The sequence below is a fragment of the Canis lupus genome, chromosome 24 (genome assembly GCF_048164855.1).
Source record: "Canis lupus baileyi chromosome 24, mCanLup2.hap1, whole genome shotgun sequence".
Classification (NCBI taxonomy): Eukaryota; Metazoa; Chordata; class Mammalia; order Carnivora; family Canidae; genus Canis; species Canis lupus.
The window spans coordinates 39,064,302-39,088,348 of NC_132861.1; the positions used below are offsets into that span (position 1 = coordinate 39,064,302).

A 24,047-nucleotide genomic window follows, 5' to 3' on the forward strand; every position below is an offset into this window, starting at 1 on the left:
CCATCATTTTGTCCCTCTGTGGCCTTGACCCCATGGGCAAGGGAAGAGGGGTGGTGGTGGTCAGAGCCAAGAATCTAGAAGGGTACAGAGATGATCTCCACAAGTTTCGTGGGTGGTTGTTGATGGGCCTTCTGTGGCATGCACAGCATGAGCAGACTCTCTGGAGCTACAAACAAGTCCCTGAAACTGCTGGAGATTCCAGCACCCAGGTCAGCTCCTCCAGAACTCACACTGTAGTGCCTGGCCAAGAGAGGAAGGCAAATATTCTTGTCCACTCTGCCACCCTGAAAACAAGCACTGCAATGAGAGGCAGACAGATGCGCATTTATTTGGGATTAATGATTACAGTTTGGGGAGCACAGACTCAAGCAATAACCAGAAGTGTCCCACCTAAAGAGTGAAAGCCATGGGTTTTTATGAGAAATAGGGCAGCTACATGGCTTGGTTAAGAGAGAAAGCAACTGTCCAATGGTCCTGACAGGTCCTAACATATGCTCAATCCTGGAGAATGTCTCATGTGCACCTGACAAAAGGATGCATTCCGCTGCTCTTGGGAGTCTTGAGGATCCATCTGTGAAGTCCATCTGATCTAATGTGTCACTGAAGTCTGTTTTCTTACAGATTTTCTGCCTAAATGATTTATCCATTGATGAAAACGTGTATTAAAGTCCCCCTTCTAAAAAAATAAATAATAAATTCCCCGTTCTATCACTGTATTGCTGTTTCTCTCTTTAGCTATTTATATATTTCATATATATAGGTGTTCCTTTTTTATATATTTAAAAGATTTTGAGAAAAAGCGAGAGCAAGAGTGCAGGAGGGTCAGAGAGAGAGGGAGGAGGCTCCCCACTGAGCAGAAAGCCTAATACAGGGCTCCATCCCAGGACCCCAAGACCATGACCAAAGCCAAAGCCAGGCGCTTAACTCACTAAGTCACCCAGGTGCTACTATATATTGGTGTTCCTATGTTGGATGCAAATATTTACAGATGTTATGTCCTGCTGTTGAACTGGCCCTCCTTATTGTTCTGTTATACCCTTCATCCCAATAATAGCGTTTTAAAATGAAAATTTAAGCGAAAATCAGTCACAAACTATCCATGTATCAATATTTAATTCATCAAGATCTACATACAGGGTTAACAATATGTTGTAATGACACATCATTCTGTGTTGTTTTACAGTTAATATTCAAAGTTATTTCTAGTTGAACCCAATCATAATTATTGCTGTATGGAAAATAGGACCTGACCAACGTAATGGATTTTCTAGCAACAACTTTGCTTCATATGCATTTCTAAGTACTAGTTAAAAAAAAAAAAAAAAAAAAAACCATTATTGTCACAAAATCCTGCATTTAGAATTCCCAGATGTCATAATCCCACGTTTCTTACACTTTTATAATAAGCCATTAGGCAAAACTATAATGTCTAAACTGTTCTTTATGTTGTTCATTCTTGATATGTTTTTCCTAGTTGGGAATTTCTGATGCAAACTCTAACCTTTCATCTGATTTTAGCAATGGCATATATACAGTGTGAGAAAATTGCATGTTGACTAAAGAATTAAAAATCACTGAAGACTTCCATTCATTCTCTATTCTACAGAGTGTGAAACTTCACATGCCTACAAGTTTTTCTACTAATAAAGATTTTTTCCATGCATATTACAATGAATAAGCTCTCCAGCATTAATTTTTGCTATTCTACTAGAGTGACCTCCATCTGTAATTGTGTAATTTCCCATTTTAGGGAGGTTAGATTATTCATAGTGAATTTTCTTCTGCATCCTACATCCGGAGATCATCTAATGTCTCTTCCTCCTTTATTATAAATATAAGGTTCCTCCAAATGGAGTTCACTCATGTTCTGTAATGATAAATTAGAAATGAAAGCACTTCCATAATAAATATGGCCATAGAATTTCCCCCATTTAGGAGTTCTGGGATTGGTTTGAGCTGTGGCTGAAGGCTCTTCTGTGTTCATTTACTGCATTTAGAGTTGAGTTCTTTCGTGTCTTCAAAGGCAAGAGCTTGTAACAAAGGCTTTTCCACATAGAGGACATTTATATGGGTTCTCCCCAGCATGAGTTCTCTCAAGTTCTCTAAGATTAGGGCTCTCAACAAAGGCTTTTCCACATAGAGGACATTTATATGGGTTCTCTCCAGTATGAGTTCTCTCATGTTCTCTAAGGTTAGAACTTGTAACAAAGGCTTTCCCACATAGAGGACATTTATATGGTTTCTCTCCAGTGTGGGTTCTCTCATGTTTTCTAAGACAAGAGCTTGTAACAAAGCCTTTTCCACATAAAGGACATTTATATGGTTTCTCTCCAGTGTGAGTTCTCTCATGTTCTCGAAGACAAGAGCTTGTAACAAAGGCTTTTCCACATAGATGACATTTATATGGTTTCTCTCCAGTGTGAGTTCTCTCATGTTCTCGAAGATTAGAACTTGTAACAAAAGCTTTTTCACATAGAGGACATTTATATGGTTTCTCTCCAGTGTGGGTTCTCTCATGTTCTCTAAGATTGGAGCTTGTAACAAAGGCTTTTCCACATAGGAGACATTTATATGGTTTCTCTCCAGTGTGGGTTCTCTCGTGTTTTTTAAGACAAGAGCTTGTAATAAAGGCTTTCCCACACAGATGACATTTATATGGTTTCTCTCCAGTGTGGGTTCTCTCATGTTGTCTAAAACAAGAGCTTTGAACAAAAGCTTTCCCACATAGATGACATTTATATGGTTTCTCTCCCGTATGGGTTCTCTCATGTTCTCTAAGATTGGAGCTTGTAACAAAGGCTTTTCCACATAGGAGACATTTATATGGTTTCTCTCCAGTATGAGTTCTCTCGTGTTGTTTAAGATAAGAGCTTTGAACAAAGGCTTTTCCACACAGATGACATTCATAAGGCTTCTCTCCAGAATGAATATGCTTATGTCTAGTTAAAGATGAAAAATACCTGAAATGACTCCCACACTGATTACAGACAAATGGATTCTCTCCCGTGTGAGTTATTTTATGGGAACGAAGGTGGGAGTTTCGACTGAAATGTTTTCCACATTCATCACATTTATAGGGTTTCTCTCCCGTGTGAATTCTCTGGTGTATGCAAAGCTTTCTTCTATTATGGAAATATTTCTCACATTCGTTACATTTATAAAGTTTGCCTTCCATATAAGGTTTCTGGTGTCTATATAGGTCATTTCTATGACTGAAAGGTTTTCCACATTCACTCCATTTATAGGGTCTCTGTCCAGTGTGAGTTAAAACATGCTGAGTCAATGTGTAGGGGTGAGTGAAAACTCCATCATACCCAATATGTGCAAAGGGGTCTTCTCCTGAGTGACATTTCTGCTGTTGGGAAAGAGATGACAGACTGTTATAGGACTTCTCCCAAACATTCATCCATTCAACACTCTACATATGAATTTCAAGCTGACCATTCAGTCATCATCTCTAATTAAAACCTTCACCAGGTTACATATATGCACATGGGATATTCACCTCCTGCATTCACAAACATTTTTGCCTTTGTGTATTTTATGGATGGAGGTTTCTGTGATGTGTTCTGCATAACCCAGCCCCACCTGCATGGATACAGGCAGGCTAAAGCAGGTTGTGAGACTTGTGCTACATGACTGACCTCGGGAGCCTGCTTAGTGGACATCAGCTGGCTTCCCGGTTAAAATTGGCCCTTCTGGTCTGGACACCCAGGACTATAAGTCTGTCTTGCATTCCCTCCTGCTCCACGCTGGGCTGGCCCCCCAGAATGGAATCTGGGAAGGGAGGCAAGCACACATGATCCAGGTTCCTTAAAGATGTGAAGACATGACAACATGGAAATGCAGCTCATTCCATACTGCAGGAACACATGTTTAACCTCAGACCCCATCACTGGCCCCATAAATACGGCCCTCGTGGGGATGGTCAGGGGGTAAAGTTTCACCTGAAAAGAGGACATTCCACCCAGGCCTCTCCAGCTCATAGATGCTTTGTGGATGGTAACTGGGAAACATGATGTCATTCCTAGCACACTGGGGATGCTGTTTAACAGTCTACAGGAGAATAATACTAAAACCCTGTGCTCAGTGCAGGAGGAAAAACTACAGTTAGAAAAGAAAATATCTGATTTATAATCTAGGATGGCCATCCTTCAATGTCAGACTTATGTTCATCCTGACCAAGTTCACACCCACCAGTACATGGCACAAAAAGCAACCACAGAGGTGGCCAAGTCTAAGTAAAAGAGGAGAGGGAAGATGGAACACTACACAAGTGCACGCAGCTACTGCTTCTGCTGGGCCTAAAGTGGGACACTGACACGTGGATGGCAACATCTAGGATGATGATGAGACCAGTACAGACTGGAGCAATGATGGCAAAGAAGCTTGCCCCAGAGAGCCTCAGCCTCTCTGATGGTGGCACCTACAGCATCACCAGGCAGAATATAAGAGTTTTTCTGAGAACTTTGAGAAAAGAATTCCTCATGAAGAAATGTCAAATACAAGATATTGTGCTAAATGAAGTTTAAGAAAAAGGTGGAATACATTGGAATACATCTAAATCCATTGCTATACTCTGTGGCAGTTTCTTTTTTTTTTTTCTTTTCTTAAGATTTTATTTATTTACTCATGAGAGACACACAGAGAGAGAAGCAGAGACACAGGCAGAGGGAGAAGCAGGCTCCATCAGGGAGCCTGATTCAGAACTCGATCCCAGATCCCAGGATCACGCTTGAGCCAAAGGCAGATGCTCAACTGCTGAGCCACCCAGGTGTCCCTCTCTGGCAATTTCAAAAGAGATTTTACCCAAAGCTCACAAAACATTACAGACCTTAAGATTGGTAGAAATAATGAAAATGATTCTGTATGTAGAAAAGTAGGGGATAGGGGATCCCTGGGTGGCGCAGCGGTTTAGCGCCTGCCTTTGGCCCAGGGCGCGATCCTGGAGACCTGGGATCGAATCCCACGTTGGGCTCCCGGTGCATGGAGCCTGCTTTTCCCTCTGCCTATGTCTCTGCCTCTCTCTGTGTCTCATGAAATAAAATCTTTAAGAAAAAAAAAAAAAAATTTCCACAACAGTAAAAAGGACAGATACAGAAAGGAAGACTCCCTGTCCAAATTTGGCAAATAGATCATATGGGGCCAGTACCCCCTTCCGAGGTTGTCAATATATTTGTATGGCAGTGAACACTTTTTCGGGTATTTAATAGCTTGCCCATTTGTCCCACATCCCCCCAAAAAATACTATCAAAATCTTAGAGACTATTATATTATGACGTCCATATTCAGATCCAGAATGATAATAGCTCCCACTTGATAGGTAGTTTAAAAGCTTTTGCTGCCTCTTCTAATACTGAATGGACTTATCATATTCCCTATTGACCCCAGGTGGCTGACTTGATGAAACAGATAAATGGACTGCTTATATAACAACTTAAAAAATTAGAAGAGGTCTCTTCATCAAAATGGAAGTTATTTAACTGAGGCTAAAATGTTACACAAGAGACATATTGGTCAAAATGAAACTCTATTAGGGTAGATGAAGACCCTTAATTTCCAAGTAAGCAATATGCAAAACCCTTCCAGCACCATTAATATGATAGAATATTCATTCAGGTGCTTGACGACCTTACAAAGCCACATAACTACATCCCCTCTCCCGCTAAGGTAACTGTTCAAGGAGGAGATGCTACAATAACAGTATTGTATTCCTTTAATAGGTTTCCCTCTGTGACTCTGGATGTAAATTTGGATCCCATGCTTTCCCATTGCCTGGACACGCTATCCCTTGGACCCTGAAGACTCAACCCGAGGCTTCTCTACTGAAGCAGGACAACCACTGATCCTGTCCTGTTGGACCAACTGTTCTTTACATGTAGTACCAATATGCTGGTATCACGATGAAGATGAGATTTACTTCCAAAACATGTATCAGACATTTTCATAACCACAATGACCAAATTTGTCGAGGTAACTGTAATTTCACTGTAGGATTAATGGCCATCACCTTGAATGATGACAGTGAACATATGTGTGTAAAACTGAGAAAACAAACTCCCACTGATGTCAGTTTTAAACAAGAATTTCTGCTTGCGGGCAGCCCAGGTGGCTCAGCAGTTTAACGCCGCCTTCAGCCCAGGGCATGATCCTGGAGACCCAGGATCGAGTCCCAGGTCAGGCTCCCTGCACGGAGCCCGTTTCTCCCTCTGCCTGTGTCTCTGCCTCTCTTGGTGTCTCTCATGAGTAAATAAATTAAATCTTTAAAAAAAAAAAAAAGCTTAAAAAAAAAAAAGGAATCTCTGCTTGTGACAATGCCAATTTTCACTACCAACTGTGAATTAATCAAATCAATACTTCCTATAGTTTATTTGACTAGTTACCCCATTAGGGAGGGATCTAAAGGATGCTTTACTTATAATGAACTTCATCGTACTTATAATACATTGTTGGATTTGCAGATGTGTAAACAGTGCCTTGTGGGTACATTTGGTGTCTTATTATGCATGACAACTCAAAGAACAAATAGATCATATCAACGGAGGTTTCTGTGATGTGTCCTGCATAACCCACCATCCCGACCTCCATGGACACAGGCAGGCTAAATCGTGTTATGTGTGAGACTCATGCTACATAAGTGACCTCGGGGACCTGCTTAGTGGCCATCAGCTGGCCACCCGGTCAGAACTGGTCCTTCTGGTCTGGATGCCCAGAATAGAATCCAGGAGGGGAGGCAATGGGCTTCTTGAAGATGTGAAGACATGACAATACAAATGCAGCTCACTAAGCACTGCAGGAACACTTGTTTAACCTCAGACCCCATCACTGGCCCCATAAATATGGCCACAGTGGGGATGGTCAGGGGTAAAGTCTCACCTGAGGAGGAGGATGCTCCACCCAGGTCTCTCCATGGAGACTCCAGCCCAGGTGTGTGCAGGGGGCTTCCCCAGCTCATGGGGTTGGATGCTGTAAGCACCCCATCTGACCAAACTCTGTCCTATTCTCCTTTACTGCTCACTACTACCCTTGTCTATGCACAGATTTCCCCTCTCTTCTTTCTGTTTCTATCAGATTTTTATAGTATCAAGGAAGTGTTTTTTCCCTTTGAAACAGGCTGCCATGAATCTTTTGTTTAGAACACCTTGGCAGCATCTTTAACAGAGAGCTAAGTATTTTAAAGATATCATGAATGCAAATATACCAAAGTTATACAATTATTCTTTTAGCAGAGCCACTTGAAGTTCAAATCCAAGCTAATTTTGTTCCCAGATTTAAATTTGAAACCACATTCTGTGACAATATGTAACTATTCTGAATTGTTAACTTATCTCACCCCCAAGCCTTTAACATATAGATAGGAGGCGTGTCCTTGTGAAACTTACTATTATTGTCTTGTAGTTAGATGCATCCTCCCTGCAGATGTCTTCCATAGATATTATTTCTTGCTTTTGATAGCTGTTTTCCAAGCCTGAAATAACTGAAGATAATAAATAAAACTAAGAAATATTTTAAATAGATTAGGGGAATTAATGTGTTGAAAAGCACACAAGACCCATTATAAATGTGTTCCAAACACTGACCACTGCATGACCAAATAATGTCAAATTGAGGAATATACTGGTGAATAGACATACATTTTAGAATAATATCAATTAGAGAAAAAAAGTCAATGTTTAATTTAAAGAAAAAAAATAATGATGGGCTATTGTAGAGAATATGAATATAAAGCATTAGAAAAAGAGAGACCAGAACTCATGACAAAGACCACAATGTGAAATTTTACTTCCATTAAGGACAGGATCATTGCTTCCCTGAAGTCAAATGTAAGTGCAGATACATGAAGAGAAACTGACATGTGACACATAATGACACAATCTGAGGAATGCAGTCCCACTGGCCACTCGGTTTTCTGAAGCTACCACTCACTCAGGGACCCGTGCACTGACATCCGTGAGATCCCACTCACACATTCACGAGCCATCTTGCACTGAGCATGAGTGTCCAAAGCTCACCTGGACCCCAGCCTTGGGCCAGTCCTCTCTCTTCCTTCCACAGCTCCCCTCCTTGCTCCCACTGGGCAATCATATCTGACTGGAAGAACTGACAGCCTGTATCAGTGGGAGAACAATACGTGAGTTTGTACTTCTGCGTGGAGAACGGTGCATAGCATTCGACAGTACAAGCTACTGTGGACAAACACCAGGAGCACGTAGAAGTGCTGTGGAAGCATCAGGTCACATCAGCAAAGACCTCTGGCGGCTCATACTCCCACCCAAGCCAGAAGGCAGCAGAAGGCTCGGAGTGTGCATCCAGAAGGAAACGTCCTCATAAGGGGGTTAACAGTATTTTCAAAGGAATACAATAAACATAAGCTCCACGAGAATATTCTGTAGTTTTACATGGAAGGTGATACAAGATGTTAGATTTTCTCCTGTGCTCAGGCTTCACCATAATTCCCAGAGCGGAAAATATTTCAGATATTTATTTATTCATTCAAAAAATATTCATTGTATTCCCAAGACTGTTCTGGGTCTTGGATAAAGTACAGTAGAAAGATACACAATTATAGCCAAGAAGCCTAAATTCATATTATTAACATACTTGACGAATTAAAAAAAAACATACTGGATGAAAATGAAGAAAATGACATATTCCATCTAGTCAGAAGTGCTACAGAAGAACAAGTTAGAGTAGAAAGCCATTAGAATGCAGGAAAGCTGTCCTGGACACAGGGTTGATAAACTAAGAAACAGACACGGTGACAGACTCACCTACGGAGACCAGATGAGTGATATTCTCCAGCATTACATCAATGTACAGCTTTCTCTGGGACCTATCCATCAGGGTCCACTCTTCCTGGGTTAAGTCTACAGCTACATCTTTGAAGGTCACAGAGTCCTAAAATATCACAGATACTGGGTTTCAACAGGGCCATATTTAGTAATCCCTGGGGGAGAACTGTCACCATGATAGTCATTATGGCAAAGGGGGAGCTATGTATAGAAAGTTCAAACTCGGGATCCCTGGGTGGCGCAGCGGTTTGGCGCCTGCCTTTGGCCCAGGGCGCGATCCTGGAGACCCGGGATAGAATCCCACATCGGGCTCCCGGTGCGTGGAGCCTGCTTCTCCCTCTGCCTGTGTCTCTGCCTCTCTCTCTCTCTCTGTGACTATCATGAATAAATTAAAAAAAAAAAATTAAAAAAAAAAAGGGGGATCCCTGGGTGGCGCAGCGGTTTTGCGCCTTCCTTTGGCCCAGGGCGCGATCCTGGAGACCTGGGATCGAGTCCCACGTCGGACTCCCGGTGCATGGAGCCTGCTTCTCCCTCTGCCTGTGTCTCTGCCTCTCTCTCTCTCTCTGTGTGACTATCATAAATAAATAAAAATTAAAAAATAAAAAATAAAAAAAAAAAAAGAAGAAAAGAAAGGTCAAACTCCATTTGTGGTTCAAACTCCCATGCTGGTCTGCCCTGTGTCTTTCAGACACATTCAAACAGAAATACACAGTAAGCACACAATTACTTCATTATACAGTAATCTCAATGTGAAAGAACCTGGCAATTTCCCAATAAACTGGGAATTTTGAATTCCTAGTTAGTGGTTAGTGATTATAACCTAGATTAAACAGTAGCAATGGGCACCTAGCTGGCTCAGTTGGAAGAGCATGTGACTCCTGATCTCAGCGTCAGGAGTTTGAGCCCCACATTTGTAGAAGTTAATGGGGAAAAAAACAACTTAAAAAAATTTATCAATAGTGATGTTGAGATTTCCAAAGAACTAATGTGCAGACACTTCTTTTACAGCAAACACTGAACACATACTCGTGATAGGTCCGTTCATATTAACAGGTAGAGAATCATGAAGCAATGCCCAGCACTCTCCAGGATGACAACAATGACAAAGAACCTACGGTCAGCAGGGTGAGGATCTGTCATCTTACAGAACTCACTTGTTCTTTAGAGTCTATGAAGGCAGACAGGTCCTGCAGGAGAGCGTGGGACTCCTGAGATGGCTCTTCTGAAGGACAGCCCCAGAGTGATCCCTCTGGCAGCGAGCTCTCCATTCTTAACACCAATTCTCGTGGTAGCAGTTCTCTGGATGTTAATCCTGTTTTTCTATTCAAAGGCAATAAAATCCTCTTGATTAGTTCTGACCTCTCTTGGTCCTTCAAAAATCGTTTCAGGACCTAAATTTTACCACAATTTCTACACACATTCTGCCAAACGCGCAGTTAATTTTTTTTTTTTTTTTTTTTTTTTATTCATGATAGGCACACAGTGAGAGAGAGAGAGGCAGAGACACAGGCAGAGGGAGAAGCAGGCTCCATGCACCGGGAGCCTGACGTGGGATTCGATCCCGGATCTCCGGGATCGCGCCCTGGGCCAAAGGCAGGCGCCAAACCGCTGCGCCACCCAGGGATCCCGCGCAGTTAATTTTTAAAAATTAGGGACGCCTGGGTGGCTCAGCGGCGGAGCGTCTGCCTTCAGCTCAGGGCATGGTCCCGCGGTCCCAGGATCGAGTCCCACATCGGGCTCCCTGACATAGAGCCTGCTTCCCCCTCTGCTTATGTCTCTGCCTGCCTCTCTCAGTGTCTCTCATGAATGAATAAATAAAATTTTAAAAAAAAATTACTCCCTGGGCACTGTTCTTGGGTTTCTAATTTTAACAAAGTTTAATCACAAAGAGGGAACATAGGTAAGAGGGATAAGGTAGTAGAGAAGATTACAGTCATCTCCGTTAGTTTCCAAACTAATTCAAGTATGTATTATTAAAACTTTAGTAAGTATTGAGAGGAAATAATGATTTCTTCTATCTTCTCTTCCGCAGATGTTTCTCAAGTTCTCTGGGCCACGGCACAGCTCCCCTGCAGGTACAGCTGTCCCCTCGTGGGCGGACCGTAAACCCCTGCCCCTGCTCATCTGTCACCCCACCACCACATGCCTATGTGCGACGATGATGAATGAGTAAACTATTTCTCAACTAAGTCTATACAATGGAGAGAAAAACTATGCAAATTTCTTTTCTGCAAGGACACTCTTAATAGAGAATGAGATATACTAGTGTCACTGTTGGAAGGGAAAGGATTTCCTGATCAATCCCGGACTACACAGAAGTATCCCTGAGTCCTGAGAATTAAGTAGAGCCTAGATCCTAACATTGCCTGGATACACGGAGAAGTCTCAGGCCAAGAGAAGCCTTCCCGTCCACTGGCAACAGAGGTATTATATCCACAGAAAGATCACATCTCTACTCACCTGCAGTTGCATTCTCAGGAATTCAGCCACCACCTCGCCTCCTCTGGATCTCCCCACTCACGGACAGTCCAAGAAGTTAGGAGGAAAAGCTGGGCAAGGAGAGAGAAGCCAAGAGACTCCAGTCTTACCAGAGACCCTGACCACAAAATCCCGATGCACCTGCATGCAACCCCCCAACCCCCTTTCAGGAACACGCCATGGCCCTCAGACAAGTGGGAGAACTCTCACATCTGCATGGATCTCAAGTGAGAAGGCTTTGACTACCAATGCTAGTAAATAAAATACGAACATTCCTTTCTATTTTCACACAAGGAAATGAAAATCATTGAATTTATAAGTTACCCAGAAACTTTTTTGTAGGGTTATTTAATTCCTTCCCTGAACTGCAAACCTAAAAGTCCCTGCTTAGAAAATGTAGAATGCAGGGGACTCACAGGGAAATATATTTGTTCAATCTAACATTTAGTAAAGTTATAACTAGAATACCATCCTACATTAATCATCAGCACAAACAACACCCCAGCATTTCATAAATCTGTATTTTAAAGTTCTGGTAAACTTTATGGGGGTGCCTGGGTGGCTCAGTCCGTAAAGTTTCTGATTTTGGCTCAGGTCATGATCTCCTGAGTCCAGCCCTGCGTGGGGTTCAGCAGAGTCTGTTTCTCTCTTTTCCTCTTCCTCACCCACCTCCATCTGCACTCTCTTCCAAAAAAATATAATCTTTAAAATAAATAAATAAGGATGCCTGTGTGGCTCAGCAGTTAAGCGTCTGCCTTTGGCTCAGGGCATGATCCTGGGGTCCTGGGATAAAATAGTCCCTTTATTAATTTCACTGCAAGTCACCCACTTGGAAGGCCATCTGTTTGCTAATGAAGCCCTGGCCCATCGGCACCCTCAGGAGGCAGACACGCTTGGGTTCTTCACAGACGGTCACTGTCATTTACTACAGGGGGACCCTGGACAAGTGATTTAGTCTCTTTAAAACAGTTTCTTGGGGGGCACCTGGTGGTTCAGTGGTTGAGCATCTGCCTTTGGCTCAGGTTGTGATCCAGCGGGGGTCCTAAGACCGAGTCCTGCATGGGGCTCCCCACGGGGAGCCTGCTTCTCCCTCTACCTATGTCTCTGCCTCTCTCTGTCTCTCATGAATAAATAAGTAAAACTTTTTAAAAAATAAAAAGGGCAGCCCTGGTGGCGCAGCGGTTTGGCGCCACCTGCAGCCTGGGGTGTGATCCTGGAGACCCCGAATCGAGTCCCACATTGGGCTCCTTGCATGGAGCCTGCTTCTCCCTCTGCCTGTGTCTCTGCCTCTCTCTCTGTGTGTCTATGAATAAGTGGGTAAAATCTTATAAAATAAAATAAAATAAAATAAAATAAAATAAAATAAAATAAAATAAAATAAAATAAAATAAAATAAAAGTTTGGCAAACTTGAATTCTTACCAAATTTGCTAGTACTTAATTGTATAAAAACGGGAAAATGACATTATATCACAAACAAAAGTAGATTTAACTCCCCTCTTTATACCTAGAGTCCAGGAAATTAGTAAGACAAAATTAAAGTTTAAGAAATAGGACTCTCTGCTTGAAAATGTAAGCACATTCACTTACTTAATACTTAGACCCTGCTCATTTTGGTATATTTACTGTTATGGACTAAACCCCCTTGTCCCCTCCAGCCCCAAGCAAATCCATCTGTCAAAACCCTAATTCTCGGGATGATGGTAGGTGGAGAGGTGAGGCCTTTGGGAGCTAATTTGGTTTAGATGAGGTCATGGAGCAGGGCTCCTATGAAGAAACTGGTGTCACTATCAGGGCAACAGAGCACAGCTCTCTCTCTGCCACACTGGCACTGAGGGCCAGGCTTCTGCAAGCCTAGAAATGGCCCATCCCCAAGTCCTCCATCTGCTGACACCTAGGTCTGGGGACTTTCCAGGATTCAGAACTGTGAAAATTTAATGTGTTGTCTAAGCCACCAAGTAAGTCTGTGGTATTTTGTTACAGAAGCCTAAGATAACTAAAACATTTACTTATTTAACAAATGGCATTAAATGCAGTTTCAGAAAGCTTCAGTAATATGATGAAATTACATGGCTAAAGAATGATACAGCTAGTGCTTGATTTTTGGTCTGCTTCCCAAGCTCCGATCTGTAAACATGGTCCTCTTCAGGGGTATAAATGACTCCTAGGTAGAATAGGAGTGCCCCTGTCACATCAAGACACATAGACCATCTAGCAATACCTGCTTTCCCTCCTCTCAGCCTGAGTTCAGAGTCACTCCTCCCACCAGAGTCACTCCTCCCACAGCTGAGTCCACCTGCAGTCTTCCACCCCCATGCCATCCATCACTGTTACTGTCCATTCCAATCCCCATTTACTCCTTTTCCCATGTATCTAGGACAAGAAAATGCAATTGTGTCCCAACTGTCCTAATGCCTGGTTATATGGCTTATACTCAAAGATATCTGAGGTCAGGGGTGCCTGAGTGGCTACATCAGTGAAGTGTCTGCCTCTGTTTCAGGTCATGACCCTGGGGTCCTGGAATCAAGCCACACATCAGACTCCTTGCTCAGCAAGAAGCCTGCTTCTCCCTCTCCCCCCCACCTCTGCACTCATGTTCTCTTTCTCTCTCAAATAAATAAATAAATAAATAAATAAATAAATAAATAAAATCTTTAAAAAAAATCAGGTAACAAAGATCCTATTTTGTTTTGCCTTATCTCCCTAATACATCCATTTCTTCCACCCATTTAATGATCAATACCCTGTAACACACAGCAGTCACAGTTCTCAAAATCCAAAATTCGAATAAGTAGTCCTTTTTCTTTCACACCAGTAACGAATTCTCTGACAGCAACTGGGTGTCCTAGGGTTGCGTCCAACTCTGATAGTGTCTTCCTGGAGTCAGCATCAGATCCCACAAGCTTTCCTCTATTTCAGGGTGATGAAATAGCCACAAACCAGCCACAAAGGTAATGCCCCAGCTACCCACACTTCTGCTGAGCACACTGCAAGTCCAGGGCTTCCCATAACCCCTCACATTAGGTTTGGTAATTTTCTAGAATGGCTCACAGAATTTAGGAAAAGCTTTCCTTAGGTTTACTAGCTCAGTATAAAGGACAAAAATGGGGACGCCTGGGTGGCTCAGTAGTTAAGCGTCTGCCTTTGGGTCAGAGTGTGATCCTGGGGACATAGGACCGAGCCCTGCATCGGGCTTCCTGCGTTGAGCCTGCTTTTCCCTCTGCCTACGTCTCTGCCTCTTTCTCTCTCTGTGTCTCTCATGAATAAATAAATAAAATCTTTAAAAAAAAAAAAAAAAAAAGGACAAAAATGAACAGTCAGATGAAGAGATACATGGGGTAAGGTCCAGTAGGGTCCCCTTGGAAGTGGGGTGCATGACCCTCTAAACCTGGTTGTTGAAGAGTTTACAGAGCTCTACCTGCAGCGACCTCTCCCATCCCCAGTGGGACTGGGTGGGACTGATTTCACTTACAAACACAAATTGATTCCAACACTCTCCAGGTCTAATTTCTTCCATGCTTTCTCAGTGACCTTGAAGTAGGACCTTGAGACCTGCCACAATCTTCAGGCCCCGAAATCCTCTAGATGCTGCCCTAGCTCGTCCATGTGGCTTACCGGACTGTGCTCTGCTCCCAGCTCCTGGGCCACAGAAGGTTTTGCTGGTCTCAGCAATTTACACAAGTTGTTACCAGGGTGGGGGAAACAAAATCTCCAAACTTATTCATACCTTCATGGGTATGTATTCTTTTTTTTTTTTTTGGGGGGGGGGGGTTATTTATGTATTCATGAGAAACACAGAGAGAGAGAGAGAGGGAGAAGCAGGCTCCATACAGGGAGCCTGATGTGGGACTCCATCCCAGGGCTCCAGGATCACACCCTGGGCTTAAGGGAGGCACTCAACCGCTGAGCCACCCAGGCATCCCTCCATGAGTATATATTAAGACTTTGCTCAAATAAATTTTCAAAAAATTAACTAAAATATCTGTATTTTACACAAGAGTTCTCTTAAAGAATAGGATGGATATCCTTTAGGATTATATACACAGGTTTTTCTTTTTAATTTCTTTAAATTGTATCTGCTAAATTAGCCTTTAAACAACACGGAGCTTGACAATTTATCCTTTTTTTCCTCTAGCATAACTAGGTGTCTGGCACAAGCCTTGTTCAGAGTCTCCCACAGCACACACGCCTCTCTGACGAAGAGAGGTCACTGTTGCCTCAAGAACACTGCAGAGTGAGCAGGCTGGCCAAGACAGGAGGATATGAGAGAACCATGGAAACTGAGTAGTCCTCCATTACCTTAAATGCTTGCTATAAAAGCAATACTCACAGTTATTATAGGCTTGCTTTTATATTCGATACAAATACACTGAAAAAAAAAAAAAAAGACAAACTTCTTTCTGGAATCAACTGCTTCTGCCTATAATGAAAACATATTGCCTGATCATTTTCTTCAGAAGTAATTTGTTCTTTTATTGAGATAGGTCCTGAGACTTATAAACATTTTTGTATTATTAAAAGATAGTTGAAACACTCTATTTATGGGAAAAATAACACTAACAGTATAATTTACACTTCGAACGTGTAGTATTTTGATGCATGTCAAGTATTAGTCATTAGGATTTCAATCAATCTGACCTAAAGACATCTGTGTTGGATGGGCTTTCTCTTTGCCCAGGGCTAATGGAAGAAGAGAAGAGTCTGCATATAAGTTTCATCTGCCTGGAGATGAGCAGGAGGGCATACTGAGGGCAATGTCCTGGGCCTGGAAGGACAGAGAACTCCTTCCCCTCCAGGTCCTAACTACAGGCACACCTCAACTTAGTGCACTTTGGACACAGTTATCTTTACGTAGGTGTGTGGCAGTGCCATGTTGACAGCTGCCATTTTCCAATACCATTAACTCACTTTGTCATCTATATGTCACATGCTGGTAATTCTCACAATATTTCGAATGTTTTTGTTATTATTACATTTGTTATCATGATCCTTGATGTTACTACTGCCATTGTTTTGGGGTGCCATGAGCTGTGCCCATATAAGATGGCTAACTTGACCAATAAATGTGTTCTGACCACTCCACTACCTGCTGCTCTCCCGTCTCTTGCCCTCTCCTTGGGCCTCTATTCCAGGAGACACAACAATATTGACATCAGGCTAATTAATAACCCTACACTGGCCTCTTAAGTGTTCAAGTGAAGAGTCCTATGTGTCTCTTTATTTTTTTTTTTAAGATTTTATTTATTTATTCATAGAGACACACACAAAGAGAGAGGCAGAGACAGGCAGAGGGAGAAACAGGCACCATGCAGGGAGCCTGATGTGGGACCTGATCCCGGGACTCCAGGATCACACCCTGGGCTGCAGGCGGCGCTAAACCGCTGCGCCACCTGGGCTGCCCTATGTGTGTCACTTTAAAGCAAAAGCTAGAAATGATTAAATTTAGTGGAGAAGGGCAGCCCCGGTGGCGCAGTAGTTTAGCGCCGCCTGCAGCCCAGGGTGTGATCCTGCAGACCAGGGATCGAGTCCCAGACTGGGCTCCCTGCATGGAGACTGCTTCTCCCTCTGCCTGTGTCTCTGCCTCTCTCTCTCTCTGAATAAGTAAATAAAATCTTTTTAAAAAAAATAGTGAAGATATATTAAAAAGCAGGCTAAAAGCTAGGCCTCTTGTGCCAAACAGCTGGCCAGGCTATGAATTCAAAGGAAGAGTTTTTAGAGGAAATTAGAAGCGCTAGTCCAGTGAACAGGTGGATGCTAAGAAAGGGAAACAGATTTATTGTTGATATGGAGAAAGTCTGAAGAGTCTGGATGGAACACAACATTCCCCAAGTCAAAACCTCACCCAGAGCAAAGCCCCATCTGAATTCAGTTCTGTGAAGGCTGACAGAGGTGAGGAGGCTATAGAAGAAAAGTCTGAAGCCAGCAGAGGGTGACTGGTGAGGACTGAGGAAAGAAGCCACCTCCATCACATGAAAGCACAAGGTAGGGCAGCCCTGGTATCACAGTGGTTTAGCACTGCCTTCAGCCCAGGACCTGAACCTGAAGACCCAGGATCGAGTCCCATGTCAGGCTCCCTGCATGGAGCCTGCTTCTCCCTCTGCCTATGTCTCTGCCTCACTCTCTCTGTCTTTCATGAATAAATAAATAAAATCTTAAAAAAAAAAAAATGAAAGCACAAGGTGAAGCAGCAGATGCTGATGGAGAAGCTGCAGCAGGTCCTCCAGAAGATCTAGCTCAGAGAATTCAGGAAGGTAGCTACACTCAACTAACAGATCATTAGTGTAGACCAAACAAAGAAGATGCCATCTAGGACTTTCAGATATGTCAACGCCTACCTTCAAAGCTTCAAAGGACAGGCTGACTCTCCTGTTAGGAGCTAATGCAGCTGGTGACTCTTAAGTGGAAGCCAATGCCCACCTACCATTCTGAAAATCCTAGAGCCCTTCAGAAGAATGCTATATCTACTCTGCCTGCGCCCTATATATAAATGGAACAATACAGCCTGGGTGACAGTACATCTGCCTACGACATGGTTTACTGAATATTTTAAGTTCAGTGTTGAGACATTTTGCTCAAAAGAAGATTCATTTCAAAATATTACTACTCCTTGACAATGTGCCTGGTCACCCAAGAGCTCTGACGGAGATGGGACAATGAGATGAATGTTGTTTTCATGCCTGCTAATATGGCATCCACTCTGTAGAATGGCAGGGGCAATAGGCCACAGACATATGGATTCAAGACCCAGAACTTGGGAGACCTGGGTGGCTCATCAGTTGAGCATCTGCCTCTGGCTCAGGGTGTGGATCCTGGAGTTCTGGGATTGAGTCCAGCATCGGGCTCCCTGCATGGAGCCTGCTTCTCCCTCTGCTTGTGTCTCTGCCTCCCTCTTTGTGTCTCTCATGAATAAATAAATAGAATCTTAAATGAATAAATGAATAAAATAAGTAATAAATGAATAAATAAGTAAAATCTTTAAAAATACAGATTTAAAAAATAAATTGTAGGCACAAAGAGCTAAGTAAATTGTAAATACAAAGAGCTGAATAAATATTTGTTGTTAGGGAAGAAAAAGTGTTTTAAAAATGTGTTCCGAGGGATGGCTGGGTGCTCAGCGGTTGAGAGTCCGCCTTTGGCTCAGAGCGTGATCCTAGAGTACCACATCCCACCTGGGGCTCCCCACAGGGAGCCTGCTCCTCTGTCTGCCTATGTCTCTATCCCTTTCTCTCTTCTTATGAATGGATAAGTAAAAATCTTTAAATATAAAATAAATAAATAATAAAAATTTCTTTAAAAAGTGTTCAGAGAATGCAGGGCTGATAAAGCAACATTTGTGTAGTCTGAAAAGTGCTGCTGGCAGTTATTCATGAAGAGGCCTGGGGAGACCAGTGCAAATGCCCTGGGGTGAGGCAAGCCTGTCAGGAATTAGCAGGTGGTCTGTGTACTGCAGCAGTGAGAGTCCCAGTTAACATCCCTCTGGTGACAATTAACCACCCAGGTTTTAATATTTATTAAATCTCATTTTTGTTCATTGTTCAGCTCTGGCAAACAAGTATTAAAATCCGTTTGTTTATTTTTTTGGCAAACAAAAGACCATAGGGAAGTTTCTTTGTGAAAGGAAAATGGATGGAAGTGTTAAGATAAAACTGCTGAGACTGGGCTCCTTATATTTACCCCTCTCAGTTATTAAAGGAAAAAAATTAAAGATATTTAAATTGAGTGTGAGACAGTTGGCTTCCTACTGCTGGTTCCTTCTGTCCTTAAAGTTAGCAGTCCAGGGAAACTGGGTGTTTATCTGATAGAACATAAGCAGTGTTCATTTCAGAAAACAGTAAGAGAATAACAAGTCCCTACACTGTCCCCTGTTGACACCCACGAGAAAGCCCATGCATAAGGCAAAATTCCCATGATTATATGAAGTAATTTATAACCTCAAAGAGTAATTTCCACATAACAAACACTGCTTATGTAGGGATGGATTTTCTCTTGAAAAAGGGATCCAAGGAAACAGACTCAGAGACACGGTACACAGAGTGTGCTTTACTCAGACACCCACCTTATGGGCTCAAGTTTGTCACAGGGAGATAGGCACCCAATACAGACCCAAGAGGTCTCACTCCATGTGATGGAGACTCCCCTGTACATATTCTTTTTTTTTTTTAAGTTTTTTTTAAAGATTGTATTTATTTATTCACGAGAGACACAAAGAGAGAGCAAGAGAGGCAGAGACACAGGCAGAGGGAGAAGCAGGCTCCATGCAGGCAGCCTGACGTGGGACTCGATCCCGGGACTCCAGGATCATGCCCTGGGCTGAAGGCAGGTGCTAAACCGCTGAGCCACTCAGGGATCCCTCCCCTGTCCATATTCTATATAAAACTCAAAGTGGAGGGGCAGCCTGGGTGGCTCAGAGGTCAGAGGCCTCTCTCTCTCTCTCTCTATCATAAATAAGTAAAAATTAAAAAAAAAAATCAAAGCTTTATTTAAAAAAAAAAACTCAAAGTGGAGGAAGTGGCTGGATGGGTTACACAGGCTACGATCACGTCACTGCTGTGTAAGCAGAGACAGGATGAAGAAAAAGTAAAACAGAGACTGCAAACGTCAGGGCCACCTGACCACCAACGGTGTGAGTCCGGGCTCCTCCTGGGGAGTCCCCGTTCCCGCAGGTCTGAGAGCGAGGAAGATCTGGACACTGGGAGGTGCCCCCGCTCCCTTGTGCACAGGCACTCGAGTGCTGACCGTTCCACTGCCTAACAAGTATCTTCCAAATTCTCAATTGATCTCAGTTCAAACGTTAACGTTAAATTAACTTAGAAATTTTGAGGGCAGCCCGGGTGGCTCAGCGGTTTAGCGCCTGCCTTTGGGCGGGGCGTGATCCTAGAGACCCGCGATCGAGTCCCACGTCGGGCTCCCGGCATGGGGCCTGCTTCTCCCTCTGCCTGTGTCTCTCATGAATAAATAAATAAATAAAATCTTAAATAAAAATAACTTAAAAATTCTGAGAAAGCCAGAAGGGTATCTCCTTGGCATCAACAGTTGCAGTTCTGGTATTGACAAATTCCAACCGGCATAAACGTCACACTTTCCAAAGGAAACAGAAAATATGAACTTACGTCTTCATGCAAAAAACTTTATTAAGGGCATAGACGAAGCTCCTAAAATTTGAATACCCAATATCTGGTTATTGTTTCTCACGCTCAGGCTGCGAACAGGTCCCAGCCAGGCCCCCACGTGGGCGGGACCCCGGCCCCGCGGCCGGAGCAGGCTCCCCTTCCCCCGCCCCGGGCCCCGGCAGGGAGCAGGCGGCCCGCGCCCCCGGGGCACCGCAGGTCCCTCTCCCAACCACCCCCACCCCCACCCCCACCCCCGCTCGGGACCGCAGCTCCGCCAATGAGGCGCCGGCACACTTCAAACGCCCCGTTTCCTCCAATGGACTGGAAGTTCACAGAACCCTTCCCAACTTACCCCTTTTCTCCTTAAAAAACACGCCTGTCCTTTGTTCCCCTCCTCGCCCGCCGTCCCTCCGCAGCCCGTTCGTCCCGGGCCGCACTCGTCTCCGTCCACATAACCCAGTTACCTCGTCCGCTGCACTGGTCTTACTCTTAAGGTCAACAATGGGAAACAATAAGCACCCGTATCGCGTGTCCCCGGAGACTGAAAAATTAATTTTTCATTAACTAAAACCGAAATCCACACGTTTCCCAAGCAGGAGCCGCTCTGCAAGCCTCATCGCCCTAACTCGACAAGAAACACTAAGAAACAAAACAAAACCACTGATCGGAACACGGCGCACTTCTCCGACGGCCCCGGCCGCGGCCGCCCACGCGCCAACTTGCAGCAACCGGAGACTTCGCGACCCGACCCGACCGGCGCGGTGCCCAAGCCCCGGCCGGCCCGGCTGCCCCCGCCGGCCCGACGCGGCCGGATCCCCGGCGGGTGGACCTCGGCGCGCGCGCGGGAGGCCTCGGGGCTCCACGTCTCACCTGGAACTGCCCGGCGCCGCCCCCCGCTGGCAGGCGGCAGCTGCCGGCTCCCCTGGACGCCCAGTCCCGGCGGACCGACGCGAGCCGCCAGCCTGCCGACGCGGGACACACCGAGGGGCCGACCCGGAAAGTCTGCGGCCGCCTCTTCCTGCCTCCGTCCGCACTCTGCCCACGCCCCGCCCCGCGCCGGCCGCGCCCCGGCCCCGGCCCCGGCCCCGCCCCTCGCCGACCGCGCCCCGGCCCCGCCCTGCCCCTGCGCCGACGTCCCGGCGCGGCTGCGCGCGCACTCGCCCCGGCCCCGCCCCGCCCCGCCCCTCCGCCGGCGTCCCGGCCCGGCTCAAGCTCGCCCTCCCCAGGCCCCGCCCCCCGCCGACCGCGCCCCAGACCCGCCCCCCCGCCCCCCGCTGACATCCCAGTCCCCGCTCCGAGGTCGCCTCCCCGGGCCCCGCCCCTCCGCCGACGTCCCGTCAGGGCTCCGAGTTCCCTCCTCACGCCCCGCCCCTCTGCTGACGGCCTATCTCCGGCTTCTGCTCACTCCCCGCCCCCCCAGACCGCGCCCCACGCTGGCTGCACTGGCCCCGCCCCGGCCGGACCGCGCCCGCGCACTGGCCCAACTCCACCCCACGCCGAGCGCGCTCCCGCACTGGCCCCGCCCCACGCCGACCGCGCCGCGCTCTGGCCCCGCCCCACGCCGACCTCGCCGGCGCTCTGGCCCCGCCCCCCCGACTGCGCCGCGCTCTGGCCCCGCCCCACGCCGACCTCGCCGGCGCACTGGCTCCGCCCACGCCGACTGCGCCGCGCTTTGGCCCCGCCCACCTCGACGGCTCCGCGCTCTGGCCCCGCCCCACGCCGACCTCGCCGGCGCTCTGGCCCCGCCCCCCCCGACTGCGCCGCGCTCTGGCCCCGCCCCACGCCGACCTCGCCGGCGCACTGGCTCCGCCCACGCCGACTGCGCCGCGCTTTGGCCCCGCCCACCTCGACGGCTCCGCGCTCTGGCCCCGCCCCACGCCGACTGCGCCGCGCTCTGGCCCCGCTCCACGCCGACCGCGCCGGCGCACTGGCCCCGCCCACCCCGACCGCGCCGGCGCACTGGCCCCGCCCACGCCGACCCCGCCGCGCTCTGGCCCCGCCCCACGCCGACCGCGGCGGCGCACTGGCCCCGCCCACCCCGACCGCGCCGGCGCACTGGCCCCGCCCCACGCCGACCGCGCCGCGCTCTGGCCCCGCCCCACGCCGACCGCGGCGGCTCCGGCGCGGCCCCACTCCGCGGCCCGGGCTTCTGCAGGCCCCGCCCCCGGCGGCTCCGCCCCCACGCGCAATTTCCTGGCGCCAGAACTTCTGTTGGCGCGAAGGTCCCCCTGCGGTGGCGGGTGGGCGTTGGTGTTTGTGGTTCCAGGCCGCCCTCCGCAGCCCGGTCCCCGCCCGTCCCGCCCGCGTGGGGCTCCGCGTCGCCCTTACACGCCCGAGGCCGCGCGCTGGGCCCGAACCGGCGTCCGCCCGCTCGGGGCGGCTCCGAGGCCTGCACGCTCGGCCGCCCGCGTTCCGCCCTCCCCGTGTCCTCATTCGGGACGGAGGTCCTGGCCCCGCACGCACAGCCCCTCGGCGCCCCCTCCCCGGCGCCCCCCGCCCCCCGGGGCTCTGCCGGCCCGGGTCGTCGCCGGCTCCCCGCTGCCCCGGCCCGGCCTCCCGCCCCCCCGCAGCGGCTCCCGGGCCTCCCCGCCGCCGCCGCCGCCGCCGCCCCCGCGGGTCCGGACACGTCGTGCTCCCCTGTCCGCGCCCCGGCGCCCCCGGCCGTACCTGCGGTGGCGGGGAGGCTCCGCGGGCTCTGGGCAGCTCTGCAGGCAGCCGGCATCTGCGCTGGTCTGCGAGCGGAGTGGGCGGGGAGAGGGGAGCGGAGCCCGGGAGGGAGTGAGAGGAGCAGCTCGGAGGATGCGAAGTGGGAGGTCCTACGGAGTGGGCTCGGCGGCGGCGGGGTCAGCGAGCGCCCGGGCTGGGCCGGACCGCGGGAGGCGGCGGGGGGGGGCGGGGGGCAGCTCCCCAGGCACTGCCCCCCGTGAGCGCTGTCCCGAGGCCCCCCGTGCCGGAAGCCCTGTGCTACTCGGCAGCCGCGTGCTGGTGGACCGGGCACCCCGAGGCCTTGTCCGCGCCCCTGCTTCGCCCCCGTGACCTGCAGGCGTGGGGTGGGCCGCACTGTTCAGCCGTCGGGTTTCCTGCCTGGTCTCCCTCCCGAGGACTTAAGGACAGGAGTGGTTTGTCGGTGTGTACCTCACGCAGATGGGCATCCCACCCAGGCCGGCCCAGAAACCTTCCCAGAAGATTCCCGTTGGGGCAGGGGGGACGGAGTGGCACAGACCCCTCCAGCCTGCCCGGGACGACGCTCTGGCCCTGGGGCCCTCCGAGTGTGAGTGTCCGAGCTCGGATGGAGTTCACTGGTGGTCCCTGGTGGTCCGTGGTAACGAAAGTGCTTCCTGCTCGATTTAAACTTTTTTTTTTTTTTTTTCCTGGCTCCGATGGGCCAAAATGCCCGGCTGTCGTTTTCACACGTTTCCCATTTCCCACTAGGAAAAGGAGCTAAAATAGAGGATGCAGGTGCTCTAATGGACCTGGAAAGACAAAATGAGAGTGAAGGGCAATGAGCAAGTGTCCTATTTTGGTATTCAGCCTTTACCATAGTACCTACAGCACAATATCCGTGTTTCCTCTCCAAATATTCCTTCACAGAGTGCAACTTCAGTGAGCTTTCAGTATTTTTAGAATGGAAATAAAAAGATGAAATAGATAAGGCTTCTTTTCAAGAA

General features: G+C 47.4%; 1 protein-coding gene and 1 long non-coding RNA gene across 4 annotated transcripts in view; one reads left to right on the forward strand and one right to left on the reverse strand.

Annotated features, from left to right (window-relative positions):
* Nucleotides 1-12,582, forward strand: part of LOC140616074 (uncharacterized) — a 29,733-nt gene extending 17,151 nt beyond the window's left edge. For 2 of the 3 annotated variants that reach the window (XR_012016572.1, XR_012016575.1), the window contains one exon: nt 5,724-7,465. This is a non-coding gene — a long non-coding RNA (uncharacterized lncRNA). Of the gene's footprint in view, nt 1-5,723; nt 7,466-10,824 lie in introns of those variants that run through there. The other variant, XR_012016573.1, reaches the window with a different exon arrangement.
* LOC140616073 (uncharacterized) lies at nt 1,097-23,202 on the reverse strand. The gene is made up of 7 exons (XM_072796412.1): nt 23,047-23,202; nt 11,253-11,341; nt 9,947-10,112; nt 8,772-8,898; nt 8,013-8,108; nt 7,383-7,477; nt 1,097-3,355 (listed from the first exon to the last, which is right to left on the reverse strand). Exons 3-7 carry the CDS (start codon nt 10,058-10,060, stop codon nt 2,018-2,020), a joined length of 1,770 nt encoding a protein of 589 aa, XP_072652513.1. The 5' UTR covers nt 10,061-10,112; nt 11,253-11,341; nt 23,047-23,202; the 3' UTR covers nt 1,097-2,017.
* Nucleotides 23,203-24,047: the final 845 nt, after the last annotated feature.